The following is a 13,614-nucleotide window of genomic DNA, read 5'->3' as shown; positions in this document are numbered from 1 at the left end:
GTACTCTGCGTCTTACGTGTGATAGGTCTATGGGAAGTCGATATTTATCAGCAAATTAGTCACAAAGAGAGAGAGAGACCTTTGGAGACGGGATACCATGGTACAAATGTGGTATATTGATAACTTTCGAAGTGCAAGGTGCTATGACATCATGAGTGAGGCATAGGGTGTTGTAACGTCAGTACTCCTGGACTGCCCTCAACTTAGATGCGATAGTAATTAGTGACAGTGTAAGCATCTTATGTATTTACTTTTTATTTCAGTGTTTATGATCGTTGATATGGTTCGTCAATTCATAAACTGTGCCCTTTTATTTAATGCTTTCATCAACAGTAAAAGATAAGAAAAAATGCTTTCATAAGCGGAACTGTACATTAAGCGCACAGCATTTTGTAACATTTTATTATAACAATAATACTTCATGCATTTATTACCAAGTTTATTTGGATTTTTTGCTCTTCGAGCCTCTTCAAGTACTTGTTAATCATGAAATACATACATAGATACACATATATTGCTAAGCTTTGTTTAAAGAAGAATGCCTTCAAAGTGACTGCCGTATTCATACTGAATCTTGGCTGAATCCCTTTGTAGAAAACTTCATAACATCAATTGCTTCATAGACACACACACAAGGCTCATTAGCGGTGCATCAAACCTTCCTCCCCACCCCACCGCCGTACACTGCACTATTCACACTCATCTTAACCATCACTTCCTCACTTCCTACATATTGTAAAACATAAAAAAAACTTTCTTTTCATTACCCTTTTTTTTATGTATTCAGCCCTTTCTGAGTCTTCCTCTTCCCCTCCTGTCATCTAGCAAACCATTTTTATTAGGTCACCCTTTTAGTTATCTTTAAACCACATATTAGACAAAAGACTATATATATACATATATATATATATATATATATATATATATATATATATTAGATGATTTGTGAGTCAGCCTTATTTTTTATCTCTATGAAAAGATTGTCTTCATAAATATGAAATGGTTAAGTCATTGATGAAACTCTTGTCTGCATAACTTAATGTTAGCACCATCTTTATAAAGCCACAATGTCTCATCAGTAGCATGTCAACCCCCACCATTAAATATTCAAGGGAGCCACACTGGAGAAATTTAGTAGTGGGGAAACCAAGTTGCTCTCTCATGACACTAAGAAAAAGTTGCTAATTTTCCAGTTGTTAAGGTCTAGATCTCATGAATTACTTTTGTTCATGTAGAGAATTTCATTTGGAATGGGAGCAGGCCAATGCCACCTCAGTAAGATGATCGCGACTGTTCACTGTGGGTAGGAGTGATGTGGAATTGGCCTCTTGTACTTTAGTGCCTTTAAGGGTTAAATATTTTTATACTTATATGGCTTCCCATTTTGCACCACGATTACCTATTGTGACAATTAGTGCTTTGAAGTCAGAGTTAACCAGCTTTTGGATTAAAAGAGTCAGGGATTAAGGCTGTAAAACTGTACAGACTCCAGTGAAATGTACCATACGTCCCAGTGTATGAGTCAATTCCCAAAAGATTAGAGAGTTTTCAGGGGGTTTGAGGCATTATCAATTATCATTTATCAATATGTCACAGTTCTCTGTTGGTAACCAGCCAAATCACTGGCTACTGGCAGTAAATCATAAAGAGAATTACATTCTAACCCTAGCAGAGCTATTTGGACGGTGGAGGACAATGTTTTATCCAGCCTCGTTGGATGGGTCTACAGAAGGTTTTGGCTTGGGTATCCAGCAAATTTTAGTTGTCATAACACAAGACTCTATTAAATACAAAACATTTTCCTTCTTCACATCAAGTTCATAGCCTCCTCACCCAGCCTGTAATCCATTGATGAAGAGAGACACCTGCTGAATTGTTTATTTTGGAATCGTAATGCTTAACATAATAGCCACAGGTAACTGGACAGTAGCATTCCAATTCTTTGTCTCAACTTAATCCCTAGTCATGGTTACTGAGTACGTAGTACATTTATTTGTTCCAAACACCCCCCTTAATAATATGGAAGGGAATAAGTGTGTAGTACAGGTAGTATGGGTTTATAAAAGCACGGTACTGTACATATGGAACAGCTATAATTTATAAGACCTAGTGAATTAAAGAATGCTGCAGTACCTGATGACAGCTCTTGCTGCCTAGAGTCAGGTAAACTGCAGCAGTTGAGAGATCACCTTCTGTTCTTAAGCAAATGGCTATTGGAAGGAAGTACTATACATTATAGTCAGTTTCACTTGACCCTGATAAGTCTAGATAAGTCACCACCTCCTATGGGCTCAGATAGCCACTGGAGCCATCACCCATGTAAAGACTTGTGTGACCATTGCTATGCTGAAATAAAGAGCCCTAAATTGGACCATCATTTCCTTTCCTATAACCAAAGGTATTTCCTTTAGAAATGACAAATTTTGATCCAAAGATAAGCATCCATGAAGATGATTGGTATTATGAATAGAGGAATGTTGGCTTCAAGTCAAGCACCAGGCATTGTGACCCATAGGTCATTCAGTGCTGAAATGAAATGTGAGTGAAGTTAATTAATTGCAATTGATAGCATGAGGAAGAAGTTAATATATGAAGAATATTAGAAAAACTACAAAGGAAATAATAAAAAAAGCAAAATAATAAAAAATGTAAACAAGTAAAAAGGAGTACTATAATTAAAATTTATAGAGTAATCAGCATCATTAAAAAAATTTACAATTTGTTGGGTATCAGCAACATTCCATAAAACTGCAGAAATGGAATTGCCTGCATAAACCCATAATTACACTGAGCAAATTTGTACTTTTGAATAGACCAACATCGTGAGGATAGTCTTTATTTGGAAGGGATTCAAGTAGGAACTGGTTTTAAGTAGCTGAGGTCAGTATGGATTTCAGCCTCCTGACAACTTGGGAATAAGAAGAGGCACTTGTAGAACCCTTCAAAGTCAGCAGTCACCTTCTTGATGACCACATAATCAGTCCAGAAATGGAAGGCAATAACTTTCTGTTTTACTGCTGACCCTATGCTCTTCAAATGAGACCAAAATCTGTGGAGACAAGTACTTACAAGCTGAGGCTGCAGGTAGAAACACGTCATTTCCTCCTTCAGTCTGCATAAAAGGTTCTCTTAGAACTCTTTGGCAAAAGGGTGAATTCTGAGAATTAGGCTTAGCCTAATTCTCATCTTGGAAGGATAGAACTTCCTGCTTGGATTCAAGCAGCATATAGTTTCTCTTACCTCTGGAATAAGGAGAGGGAGAATCCCTCAAAAAGCTTGCCCCATCCCCTACTGTTATCCAAAGAATAGGGAGGGGCTCTGGCTGGTGGAAAAACAGAGATTTATTCTCCATATATACATCTCTAGAACTGCATTGCATGTCTGCAGATATTCAGTAGTTGCTCAGAACTATGCAAGCATTCCAGTGGAGTGTGATAATACTTGTATGCCAGTATGGAATGAAAGTAGATTGCTGCATGTGGCACAGGCTAGGTGAGGTTTGGCAAGACGAAGAGCAACACGTGGTGCCCACTGGATAGGACAAAGGAAAGATGCGTGTGGTGTGAACTGTACAATATGAGTCCGTTGAACTGAAAAAGAGCAGGTTTGTGACACCTGGATCAGGTGCTGCATGAGAACTGGTATCATTGTATCATTATGAGTCAAGCCTTGGTGTTACACTCTGATGACAGTAGAACTGCGTAATGTTTTTACCATGCTGTGCTCATTTCTGCCTGCTAGACTGATTTGCTAACCTGTTCCCATATAGATAAGACGAGTGGTAATGGAAGATGAAATCTGGTCTTTACCAAAGTAGCTGAATACAGCAGATCTGTTAGGAGCTTACTATGCAGCAAAAATTTGTATCATCAGCATTTCAGTGCACTGTAACATTCACTCTTCTTAATGTGGTACAAGTAAGACTTGCTACTAACTGACTCTCTTGATGCTGTTCTCCAAGAGTGACTGCTTACTGAAGTGTGTTGCACAGCAGTACTGCTTGAAACTAAAGGGCAATGAGTGCATGCAGTAAGAGTAGGCTTGTTATGTAAGGAATGCTTCAGTATCTCAAGTAGTGGCCTGCACTATTTACTAGAAAGTCTCTCCATTTGAAGAGAAGATGGTGTTGTATTGGGTTCATTGAGACTTGTAGCAACCCTGTTATCAGGTGCAAAACAATGCACTAGCTATACAACATGGACCTTATTTAAATCAGTACAAGCTGAGATCTGTTCCAACGATCTGGGGTGGTATGAGCTTGCATATCATATCTTCTAACAGTCTCTCAATTAGATCTTGTAGCTGTTCATCAGCTGGAGTTGAGAGTAAAACAAGTTCTTAGCTTGCTAAACCTAGAGCTTTTCTCTTCTGTGCCTTCCAAAAAAAGTTTGGATGTGGAGGTGCCACTGAGAAAGAGGCCCAGGACCTCTGATAATTCTTCTGTGCATTATATAAAATTCAGTTTAGTGGCAAGCCAACTGATGAGAACACATCTGATCCCAGAGGGTGTTGCAAAGTATAGGTGCCTAGAGGCTCTGGCACTGTTTACCAGGAGCCCCCATACACCTATGCTGAAGTATAATGCATATACAATAATGCCACTGATGATAACATAGTATGACTAATGATACCAGCTAGCAAAAGGATACCTGTACATACTTTAGCTAGTAAAAATACTACTCGCAATGTAATATACAGTAAATATACACCTAACTACTATGGTGATGTAAAACAAGCTTTGCAAACCAATACAAGACTGCATTATTCAAGACTAAAGATTGCAAAATCTATAATGATCAAAGGAAGTTAGCTAAAATATCTACCAGTGTATTTAACGGAGCAACCCCTAAGCTAAACACAAATCACATAAAGTCCTAAGCTTCAATAAAAACCAGTTAATTTACAGAAATGAATCTTAGCATTCATCAAGCAATGCAATAAATTACGAATTAGGCATAACCAACAACATCTGTTTAAGCCAAAAAGGACCAGACGGTCAATACATAAAGGACTGGATGAACAAAGAAAATAACTGTAGGCTACCAACAGGTACAGGCAAGATGAGACAGAATAAACTGTCAGAAAATACAAGCACCAAACAAAATCAAGACAATATTAAGACCAGTTACTTGAGGAACATAATTTCAGTGAATCATAATGATTTGAACTTTTCTGCAAAATTTTTTGGGAACAATGTTCAACAACAGGCACAGAATAATAACCAGTTTTCACCTATAGATGCACTCAGAAACCTGGATGCACACAATTGTGGAAAGGTTAACTCCCCTTTTGGGACATGTCTGGAGATGAAAGCTACTGCAGAAAAGGCAGAGGTAATTGGGTTATATGATGAAACAAAAACAATTTCAAAGAAACAGTATTACTCATAGATCCATAATAAAAAATTCCTGTTGTGATTGCCTTACAAGAAGTTTTCATGAAATTTTTAGCAATCCTGCCAACAAAGATTAATTAGTATGCAGTAGCTGTTAATACGTACTATTACATCCCTCAAGAATAGATAGTTCAGAACCTTATCATAGTATAAATATAACTGCAGTACAAGACTGCTCTTTAGTGCTTTTTCCTTGAATTTTAGGTCGTGGTGCTTTTTGTGTACAGTACTGAGCATGTCTAAAAAGGCAACAAAATAATGAATGCAAAGCAAACAAGATATCATCTCATGGCATACCAAACTTCCCGCTGCAATGAATAAAAGAACAATTGTCAGACCTTTCGCAAAGGGTGTGCGAACCCATTAAAGAGGAATTCGCACTTCCCTACATAATTACTCCTAACACCTGATCAGCAATTCATGGATTGGGCTATACAACTTACTAGAATAGTTCTTGGTACAGTACAGTACAGTAACGATCATGTAGGCTGTGTACCCTGTAGGGGGCTAGTGCCGTCAGTAAACCTCATGCAGTGCAATGTAGGCATTACTTAAGATTCTTTTCTTTTGGCCCCTAGCTGCAACCCCTTTCATTCCTTTTACTGTACCTCCATTTACATCTTTCTTCCATCTTGCTATCCACCCACTCCTAACAATTATCTCATGGTACTTGGCCTTAGGCCTAAACTCTATATGTATTCCATTCCATGTGGGTGTATGAATCCATGGATTTGTATTTATCAGAACACAAATTTCATTCAATATTACATGTGCCATTCAACATTAAACATTGTCATTGCCTGGTAATAAAACACTATTAAAGCACAGTTGGGCCTTAATTCAGACATGTACTATAAAACATCCTGTAAATCTATAGCTGTCTGATACAAGTAATAAAAATTACTTATATTACTCATTATTACGTAAGGGATGCTTTGCGAAAATCAGTTTACCTCACCATTTATAAAAAAGCACTTATCTTTGTCAGAAGTGGCAAAAGCATTGATAATTGTCAATAGTTAAATGGCCACCAGTACCTCTGCATAACAAAATAAAATACAAAATGTCAGGTTAGCCAAAGAAGTCACAGTGGATTATTTTTATTCAATCTTAGCAAAGTAACCTGCAACAAGAATATCAAAGAAATATGAATTCTCTTAAGGTATTTAAGTTTCAGTATATACAGACTTCACCAGAAGGACTTTGTACAATTTTAATCTTTTCAAAATACTGTGTACTGTACTTGAATAAACGCAATAAGAGTTGCTGGCTCTACAATAATGTACGTATGTACTAAAGCTTGCGTATATAAAATCAGTCTGGAATTAAGACTATAGTTTAGAGTAGCTTCATGAAAGATACATACTATATAAAAAAAAAATTTCTTTATGTAGTGAAATAAAAGTAATAATGAAATTGCCAGTAAGCTACAGCAAGCCAAAGAGAGGTTTAATCCAGTAGTTTCAAACTTAAATTTAGAATGACCTCAAAAACAACTCTTCAGCTTGCATGTAAGTTGCTGGAATTGCTGAAAGTGAAAATTAAACTCGACTAACTTTTAGAGGTAATAGTTTAAAGAATAAATGCTGCAAGGGAGTTTGGTGAGCTTATAATAATTTTACAATTTACAAGTAAAATGTAACCATCTGCAAGAAGGCACAACTGTTAGCCAAAAACGTCATTCGAAAAAATGGCTGGAACTCTAGCCTCAGTATGGAAGAAGGCTATCTTGGGCTGCCTTCCAAATTGTATGTAAATGCTTCTCAAGGCCACAAACCAACTCTTTATGTTTTATTATTATTAATAGTATCATCAGTAAATACTGTAAAAATGTCATTTAACTTGATAACAAAGTTAATATTCTTCTTACAAGAACAGGTTGGGGAAGACATGAAAAGTCAAAACCTTCCATTGGATATATATAATAAACTTATAAGCTTTAAAAGTTCCCACAGTGCACTTACTTAAAAATGGGGGAGTACTTCCATCTGAGGGAATTCAAAGAAGTCTGAAATCTCAACCAATGTGGAGGCCTTAACAGAGACCTTAATCAGTGCACTTATCAAGTATCCAAACTGCAGGCTGGAAAAAAAATGCACCTTTGGTAAAGTACTAAATTAGTATAAAAACTTTTTCATTAGAGAATGATTTTTTGTGTGAAACTATTATCCTACCAAAATGTCTTAAAATACAAAGAAAAATTATGGCAATTTTCCATTTTAGAGCAAGACTGACTTTTTTATAGAAAGACACAATGAACATCCAAACTCTTGCTATTTTGTACTTTTTTTTACAACCAGTAACACAATGTAAAAAGTTATTAAAACTACAACTCTTCATATCTAAGAATAACTACCTCAAAAACAAAAATCAGGATTGTGTACCTCATAGAAATTACAAATCGAGTTACCCAGTAACTACTTGCACAACCCATTCATGCTAGTATTTAGCTACTCCTTTTTTAAGAAAAAAAAAAAAAAAAAAAATAGCAGAAAATCTTTCATGTTTAATTATGAGATAATGAACTCTCTATGAGGAGTAAAGGTCACTTGTAAATTTCTTTACATTTGATAAGATATGGACATGGAATTCCATATTCCTCCAAGGAGAATTCCATACTCCAAGGAGTTTAATGTCTTGACAAAATCACAGTATCCTGGCTTTTGAATCAGGTACATCATTGATGTGTATAATATCTAAACTGTAAGAAGAAATATTCCTTATAATACGTAATGTCAAGTTCTTATTCATTTCAATGTCAGTGTGCAAGTAATATTTCAATTTCAGTGTGCAACTTAAATATAAGTACAAAAACAAATTATTTTCCTGATCAATAGCCTATACAATCTGCCAGCAGAAGTTACAAAATGAGATGCAAAAGTTCATTTAAATAAAATGAAGAAAGAAACTCCATCTAAGTATTGTACATAGCATGAATATAGGATTGTAAACATAAATAATTTTTACTCAAACTTTTGGTGAAAAATATTTATGATCAAGTGGCGAGGAAGTTCACTCGCATATTTAACCACATTTTAAATATACAATACCATATTATATGGCAAGTCACAGCAGTCATTAGACCGGTAGCATACTGTGCTTGGAGCAATTAAAATACTACCTTTGAACTTTTGACTTTAAAAAATAAAATCTTGTTTTGCCTATCAGCTACCTGAAGTATATGTGTATGTTTACAAATTTAACTTGTCCATGTTGGCTTAACATGCACAAGAAGGTAGGCACTCTCAAACACATAGAAAAAAAAATGTGATCCATATATACTGTACTGTACAGTGATTGATGTTCCATAAATACAACTGAATTACATAATGAGATTACAAGTGATAATTAATACCAGTATAGATTTGTCTTGAAGTGCAGTGATTTGTTTGTATGGTGTTTTTACGTTGTATGGAACCAGTGGTTATTCAGCAACGGGACCAACAGTTTTACGTGACTTTCAAACCACGTCGAGAGTGAACTTCTATCACCAGAAATACACATCTCTCACTCCTCAATGGAATGGCCAAGAATCGAACTCGCGACCACCTAGGTGGGACGCCGACACTCTACCAACCACGCCACTGAGGCGCGCCTTGAAGTGCAGTGAGTTTTTTTATTTGGCAATTGATATATTAATATAAAAATTGCTAAATAAAAAACTCACTCCACTTCAAGGCGCGCCTCAGTGGCGTGGTTGGTAGTGTGTTGGCATCCCACCTCGGTGGTCACGAGTTCGATTCTTGGTATATTGGCAGCTATGCTAAATATGCAGTTTAAAACTGTGATTGATATGGGCATTCAAAATGATTTCCGTACCAATTTAAAAGACTTGATAAACATGGCTAGCCTAATACTGGTATGACATTAAACTAATACTATAACCTAAAAAGGTACTGTAATCCATTCTCTACAATTTTGTAGCCTGTGGACATTACAAAACTGTAGGCAATAGCCTAATTACAATCTCTTTCCTAATACATGCGGAGCTAAATAATTACTCCCTGTTAGCCTATAACTATTAACCTCAAGGTAATGGAATATCTTGTATGATGCATTTCTAGTTAGTCATAAATACACCTAAAACCAAAATATACTAATTTGCAGTATGCCACAGAGGTCATAAATGACTTAATTCAAGGAATTTTTGGGTTTAAGACACATCATCTTCACTTCATACAGTCCTTTAGGGAAGTTAGACTGCTTCGTGTTCCTGAGCACTTTCAACCCCGTTCGCTCGATGATCTCCAGCAGCAGCTGCTCAGATCTGGTCACGGAGGAATCTTCTTCGTCCAGCTCCACGTCCCCGGACGACGTCACGTTTTCCTTGACCACGATGACGCCGTTGGGCTTCAGCCCTTCTCCCATCCGGACGAAGAAACTTTCGAGGTCTTCGTCGGTCAGGTGCCCCAACACCCACTGGCACCAGATGACGTCGTAGGTGTTCGGGGCGGGGGCGAAGTGCTGGAGCCCCAGGCAGATGAACTCCCCGATTTTCTTGGAGCCTTTGAAGTTCTCCTTGGCCCGATCGATGAAATTCTGACACTGCTCGACTAAATCCACCTTTCCGAAATGTTTCTGCAGCAGGTACTTCGTGATGCGCCCGATGCCCGCCCCGCAGTCGACGGCGCGCCCGTGCCCCGGGGGGTTCTTCATCTTGAACACGCCCTTCAGGTAGAGGTCAGACCCGCTGATATCCGCCGCGGAGATGTGGGCGAAGCCTCCCAGCATCCCGTTGACGGTGGGAGGGATTTTGTCCCAGTAGGCGGCGGCATCGGTGTAGAAGGAGGCGCTCTTCTGGGCAGCTACCGCTCTCAAGGAGGCGTCGTTCTCCTGATCTTCCTGATCTGGGTCGTCGCAGTTGCCGTTGTCTGGGGCGACGTTCTCCTCCTCCATGACTATTTAGGCGACAATGGACGCGCACGTGATATGTAACAACCGTCTTGACGCACTACAACGATTAATCGCAGTTTGACGGCATGTGAAACACGAGAGGTTTACTGTAAGGTTTCCGCAGCTTCTCATGGGGCAGCTGTCGACTTCGTAGTAGTAGCTGCTAAGGGATGCCTCTGTAACGGCTCCCCAGTACCGCATTTCCTTCTGCATATTGCTTGCTCAGTTTTACTTTCCCTATAGTTTCACTGTTTTTAAATGCTAATTTTTATTTATTTATGATTTTGTTTGAAAGATAAGAAATCTTGCAATGATCTTTTTGTATTTTCAAGAAAGGTAGAACTATTATTGTTCCTACAGCTTAATATCACCGTACGCTGGACACCGGACAGTCCAGCAGAAGTCTTAATATTCTCCTGTGTAGTAAATCTTTGGAATATTTTTGAACGACTTTTAATCTAGCCTTCCCATTTATCGCTTATCTTCTAAGTATTTTTGTATCGGGAAATCTCTTTCATAATATGCTTGCAAATGCTGCTAAATATAATCGTTTTTTCTTTCCCATTTTGTTGCCTCCTGTTTATTTATGATTTTTTATTTGAATTTTGTTATTCTGTTTTCCTCTATTATATATTTAGCCCCTTATTGTATTATTTGGTTTAATATTCACATTGTTTTTTATAATATGCACTTTTATTCATAAAAAATACTATTCCAGTTTTATTATAGGGTTGATTTAAAAACAAAGTTTTGTTTTTTATACCAACTACTATACTGGATAATACTCTTAGTTGCAAGGGTAGCAATTGTTTGTAAATTTGATTTTATGATTTGATGGTTTCATTACACAAATGATGGTAATGCTCATCCTCTCCTGCACTGATTCCAAGTCATTATTTTACCACAACTTTCACTTACCGTTGACTCTGTTATTTCGTTAGTTATGTGAAATGCCATCAGATAAACATGAACCGTTAGCGCAGAAAATGTTGTTCGGATGATGGAAACATTTTTGGTCATACAGTTATTAAGAGAAATTTCTTAATGTGAGGTTATGTTAAGGTTTTCGTTGACCGTTTTGTTTGTTTGTTATGGCGTGTGTTTTTATTTAGCAATCGTTGTTATTATTAGACGAATTAAGACAAAAGCACAACTTTGGAGCACTAGAGTAGTAGTACAGGCAGTCCCTGGATTACGTCAGCCTCGAGTTACGATATTCTGAGTTTACGTGGCCTTTCAAATATATTCCGGGTTACAGCAGATGTTCTAAGGTTACGTCGTCCTCTTACGCCGCGACAGAACAATAAAATTACATAGAGATAGATATAAAGTAAAAATTTGAGGTTTTTGGATGCACGTAACATCAAAATGCAAGTGAAATACTGTACAGTACACCTAGATGATTAAAAGTAAGGCTTTCATTACTTTATTTATCATTTTTATTGCTACATTTTATTTGGTAATTTTCCGGGTTACAGCGCAACAAAACCCCTGACGTAACCCATGGACTACCTGTGGTATGGTTCAAGATGGAATAACATATGTTATTCCATCTTGGTATGGTTGACGTGATGAGTATATGTCGTAATTGTTTGTCATTACCTCCATCAAGAAAGTTGGAAAGGGTTACAATTTCAACTTGACCTCATGCGCTGCATCTATTGGCCTATACAATGAATTATTTCAATTATATATACCATTATATATCTGGGGCTTAGCCTACTGGTAGGTTTTAGTCTGGGCAGAAATGGGCATTGTACTGCAACCTCATTCCAACAATGAATAGCTGAGCATGAGAAAGTTCACAGGTTGATTCCGGAGATACCCATCTGTAAGGGGAAAGGTCATGTAATTGATATATAGATCATCAGCATGTTGGTCTCATCCCCAACTGGGATTCGAACGTGTCTGTACCCTCTCACTAGTAAAGCAAGTATGTTTTTGACCACACCAAGAGGACATGCAATAAAGTAACTTGTATTCGAAAGCAAAGTGCACAGGTTAATTACAATTGAAAGAAAAATCGTGTGTGCTGTAACGATTAATTGTTGTTTGCACTGTATATGCATAGTAATGGATTAAGATGAATGAAAATACACAGTGGTGAAAGGTTAGCTTAGGTGAAAAGAGTCATGTGGAGAGGTGCAGAAGTGACGTAAAGGTTAGCATAGGTCAAAGGATATATTGTATATAAGAAAAAAATTGAAGAAAACATGCCTCATTTTAATTGAGAGAGCCAGTTGATGGGTTTTTTCGACTCTGTGTGTGTGTGTGTGAGAGAGAGAGAGAGAGAGAGCTTAACTCGTGACTTTTCCAGCGATGAGTCTGAATTTCTAAATCATGGAAGCAATCAAAAGTTGTAATTGCGTCGTGTAGGAACACTGGCAAAGGTTTGTGGTGGACTCTTTCCCAAGTGTGAGTCCAGGATGCCGTAGTCCTGTAATATTCCATCCAGTTTCAGTCACTCCATTACTCCCTGGGAACCTGAGTTGAGGATGTGGAGCGGAGATTATCGCTTGCTCGGGGAGTGAGCCAACAAAGTACTATGTTATTGTTTGTCCTTGTTCATACTGCTGTTGTTCTTGTTGGGGGGTACGAAAGCCTTGAAAAAGCCTTAAAAGGTTTGAAAAGGGTGTTTTGCTTTGTGTTAAGGACACAGGAATTTTAGGATAGGATATTTATGATTTATTCATTAGAATGAAAATGTAAAGAATAAATAATGTGCATGCTGAACAGTACAGAATAATTAATTCTAATAAAATATTGCATATTTATCTTGGTTTTTGTTGGGGAAACAACATGCTATTTGACCGTAGATTTTATCACGCTCCTTGAGTAAGCTGGAGGTCGGATCACGCCTTGTTTTCATTCATTAGAATTTTCACTATGTTTCACTATACTTGAGTAGTGGATTGCTTTCCCCACCTTTTTTCCCCAATACCAGTTTTATTTTTTTTTTTAATTTAATTTCCCTCAGGTCTAATTTGGAAGACGATGCAGTGGCCCCTCCCGTCGGACCTGAGGCCTTCTGCATCGCTTTCTGTCATCAGCATTTTTATTTCAACAAACAGTTGCAGTATTGATAAAGAGAATGTCTTTATGGTTTTTGGTGCAGCCTCCAGGTACTTCGAAATTTGTCCCTAACAACTTTTCGTATGAAAGAAGGAACGTTCAGTAGGTTTTTCCGTATTGAAAAAAAAGGGTCGTTCAAGAGGTTAATATTTTTGTTTTCCTTACACAGGTCATTGTTTGGGAGGAGGCGGTACTTTTACTAATTACCTTTTAGTTTTCTGTAAAAGAAACGTATTGAGATGGCTATTTGTCTA

General features: G+C 37.5%; 1 protein-coding gene across 1 annotated transcript; it reads right to left on the bottom strand.

Annotated features, from left to right (window-relative positions):
- Window positions 1–9,057: 9,057 nt before the first annotated feature.
- LOC135205282 (N-terminal Xaa-Pro-Lys N-methyltransferase 1-A-like) lies at window positions 9,058–10,459 on the bottom strand. The gene has a single exon (XM_064235665.1). The coding sequence runs from the start codon at window positions 10,289–10,291 to the stop codon at window positions 9,527–9,529; it is 765 nt and encodes a 254-aa protein (XP_064091735.1). The 5' UTR covers window positions 10,292–10,459; the 3' UTR covers window positions 9,058–9,526.
- Window positions 10,460–13,614: the final 3,155 nt, after the last annotated feature.

This window comes from Macrobrachium nipponense, chromosome 24 (assembly GCF_015104395.2).
Source record: "Macrobrachium nipponense isolate FS-2020 chromosome 24, ASM1510439v2, whole genome shotgun sequence".
Classification (NCBI taxonomy): domain Eukaryota; kingdom Metazoa; phylum Arthropoda; class Malacostraca; order Decapoda; family Palaemonidae; genus Macrobrachium; species Macrobrachium nipponense.
Note: the sequence above shows the minus strand (reverse complement) of the source record. Positions and strands in the feature narration are given on the sequence as shown.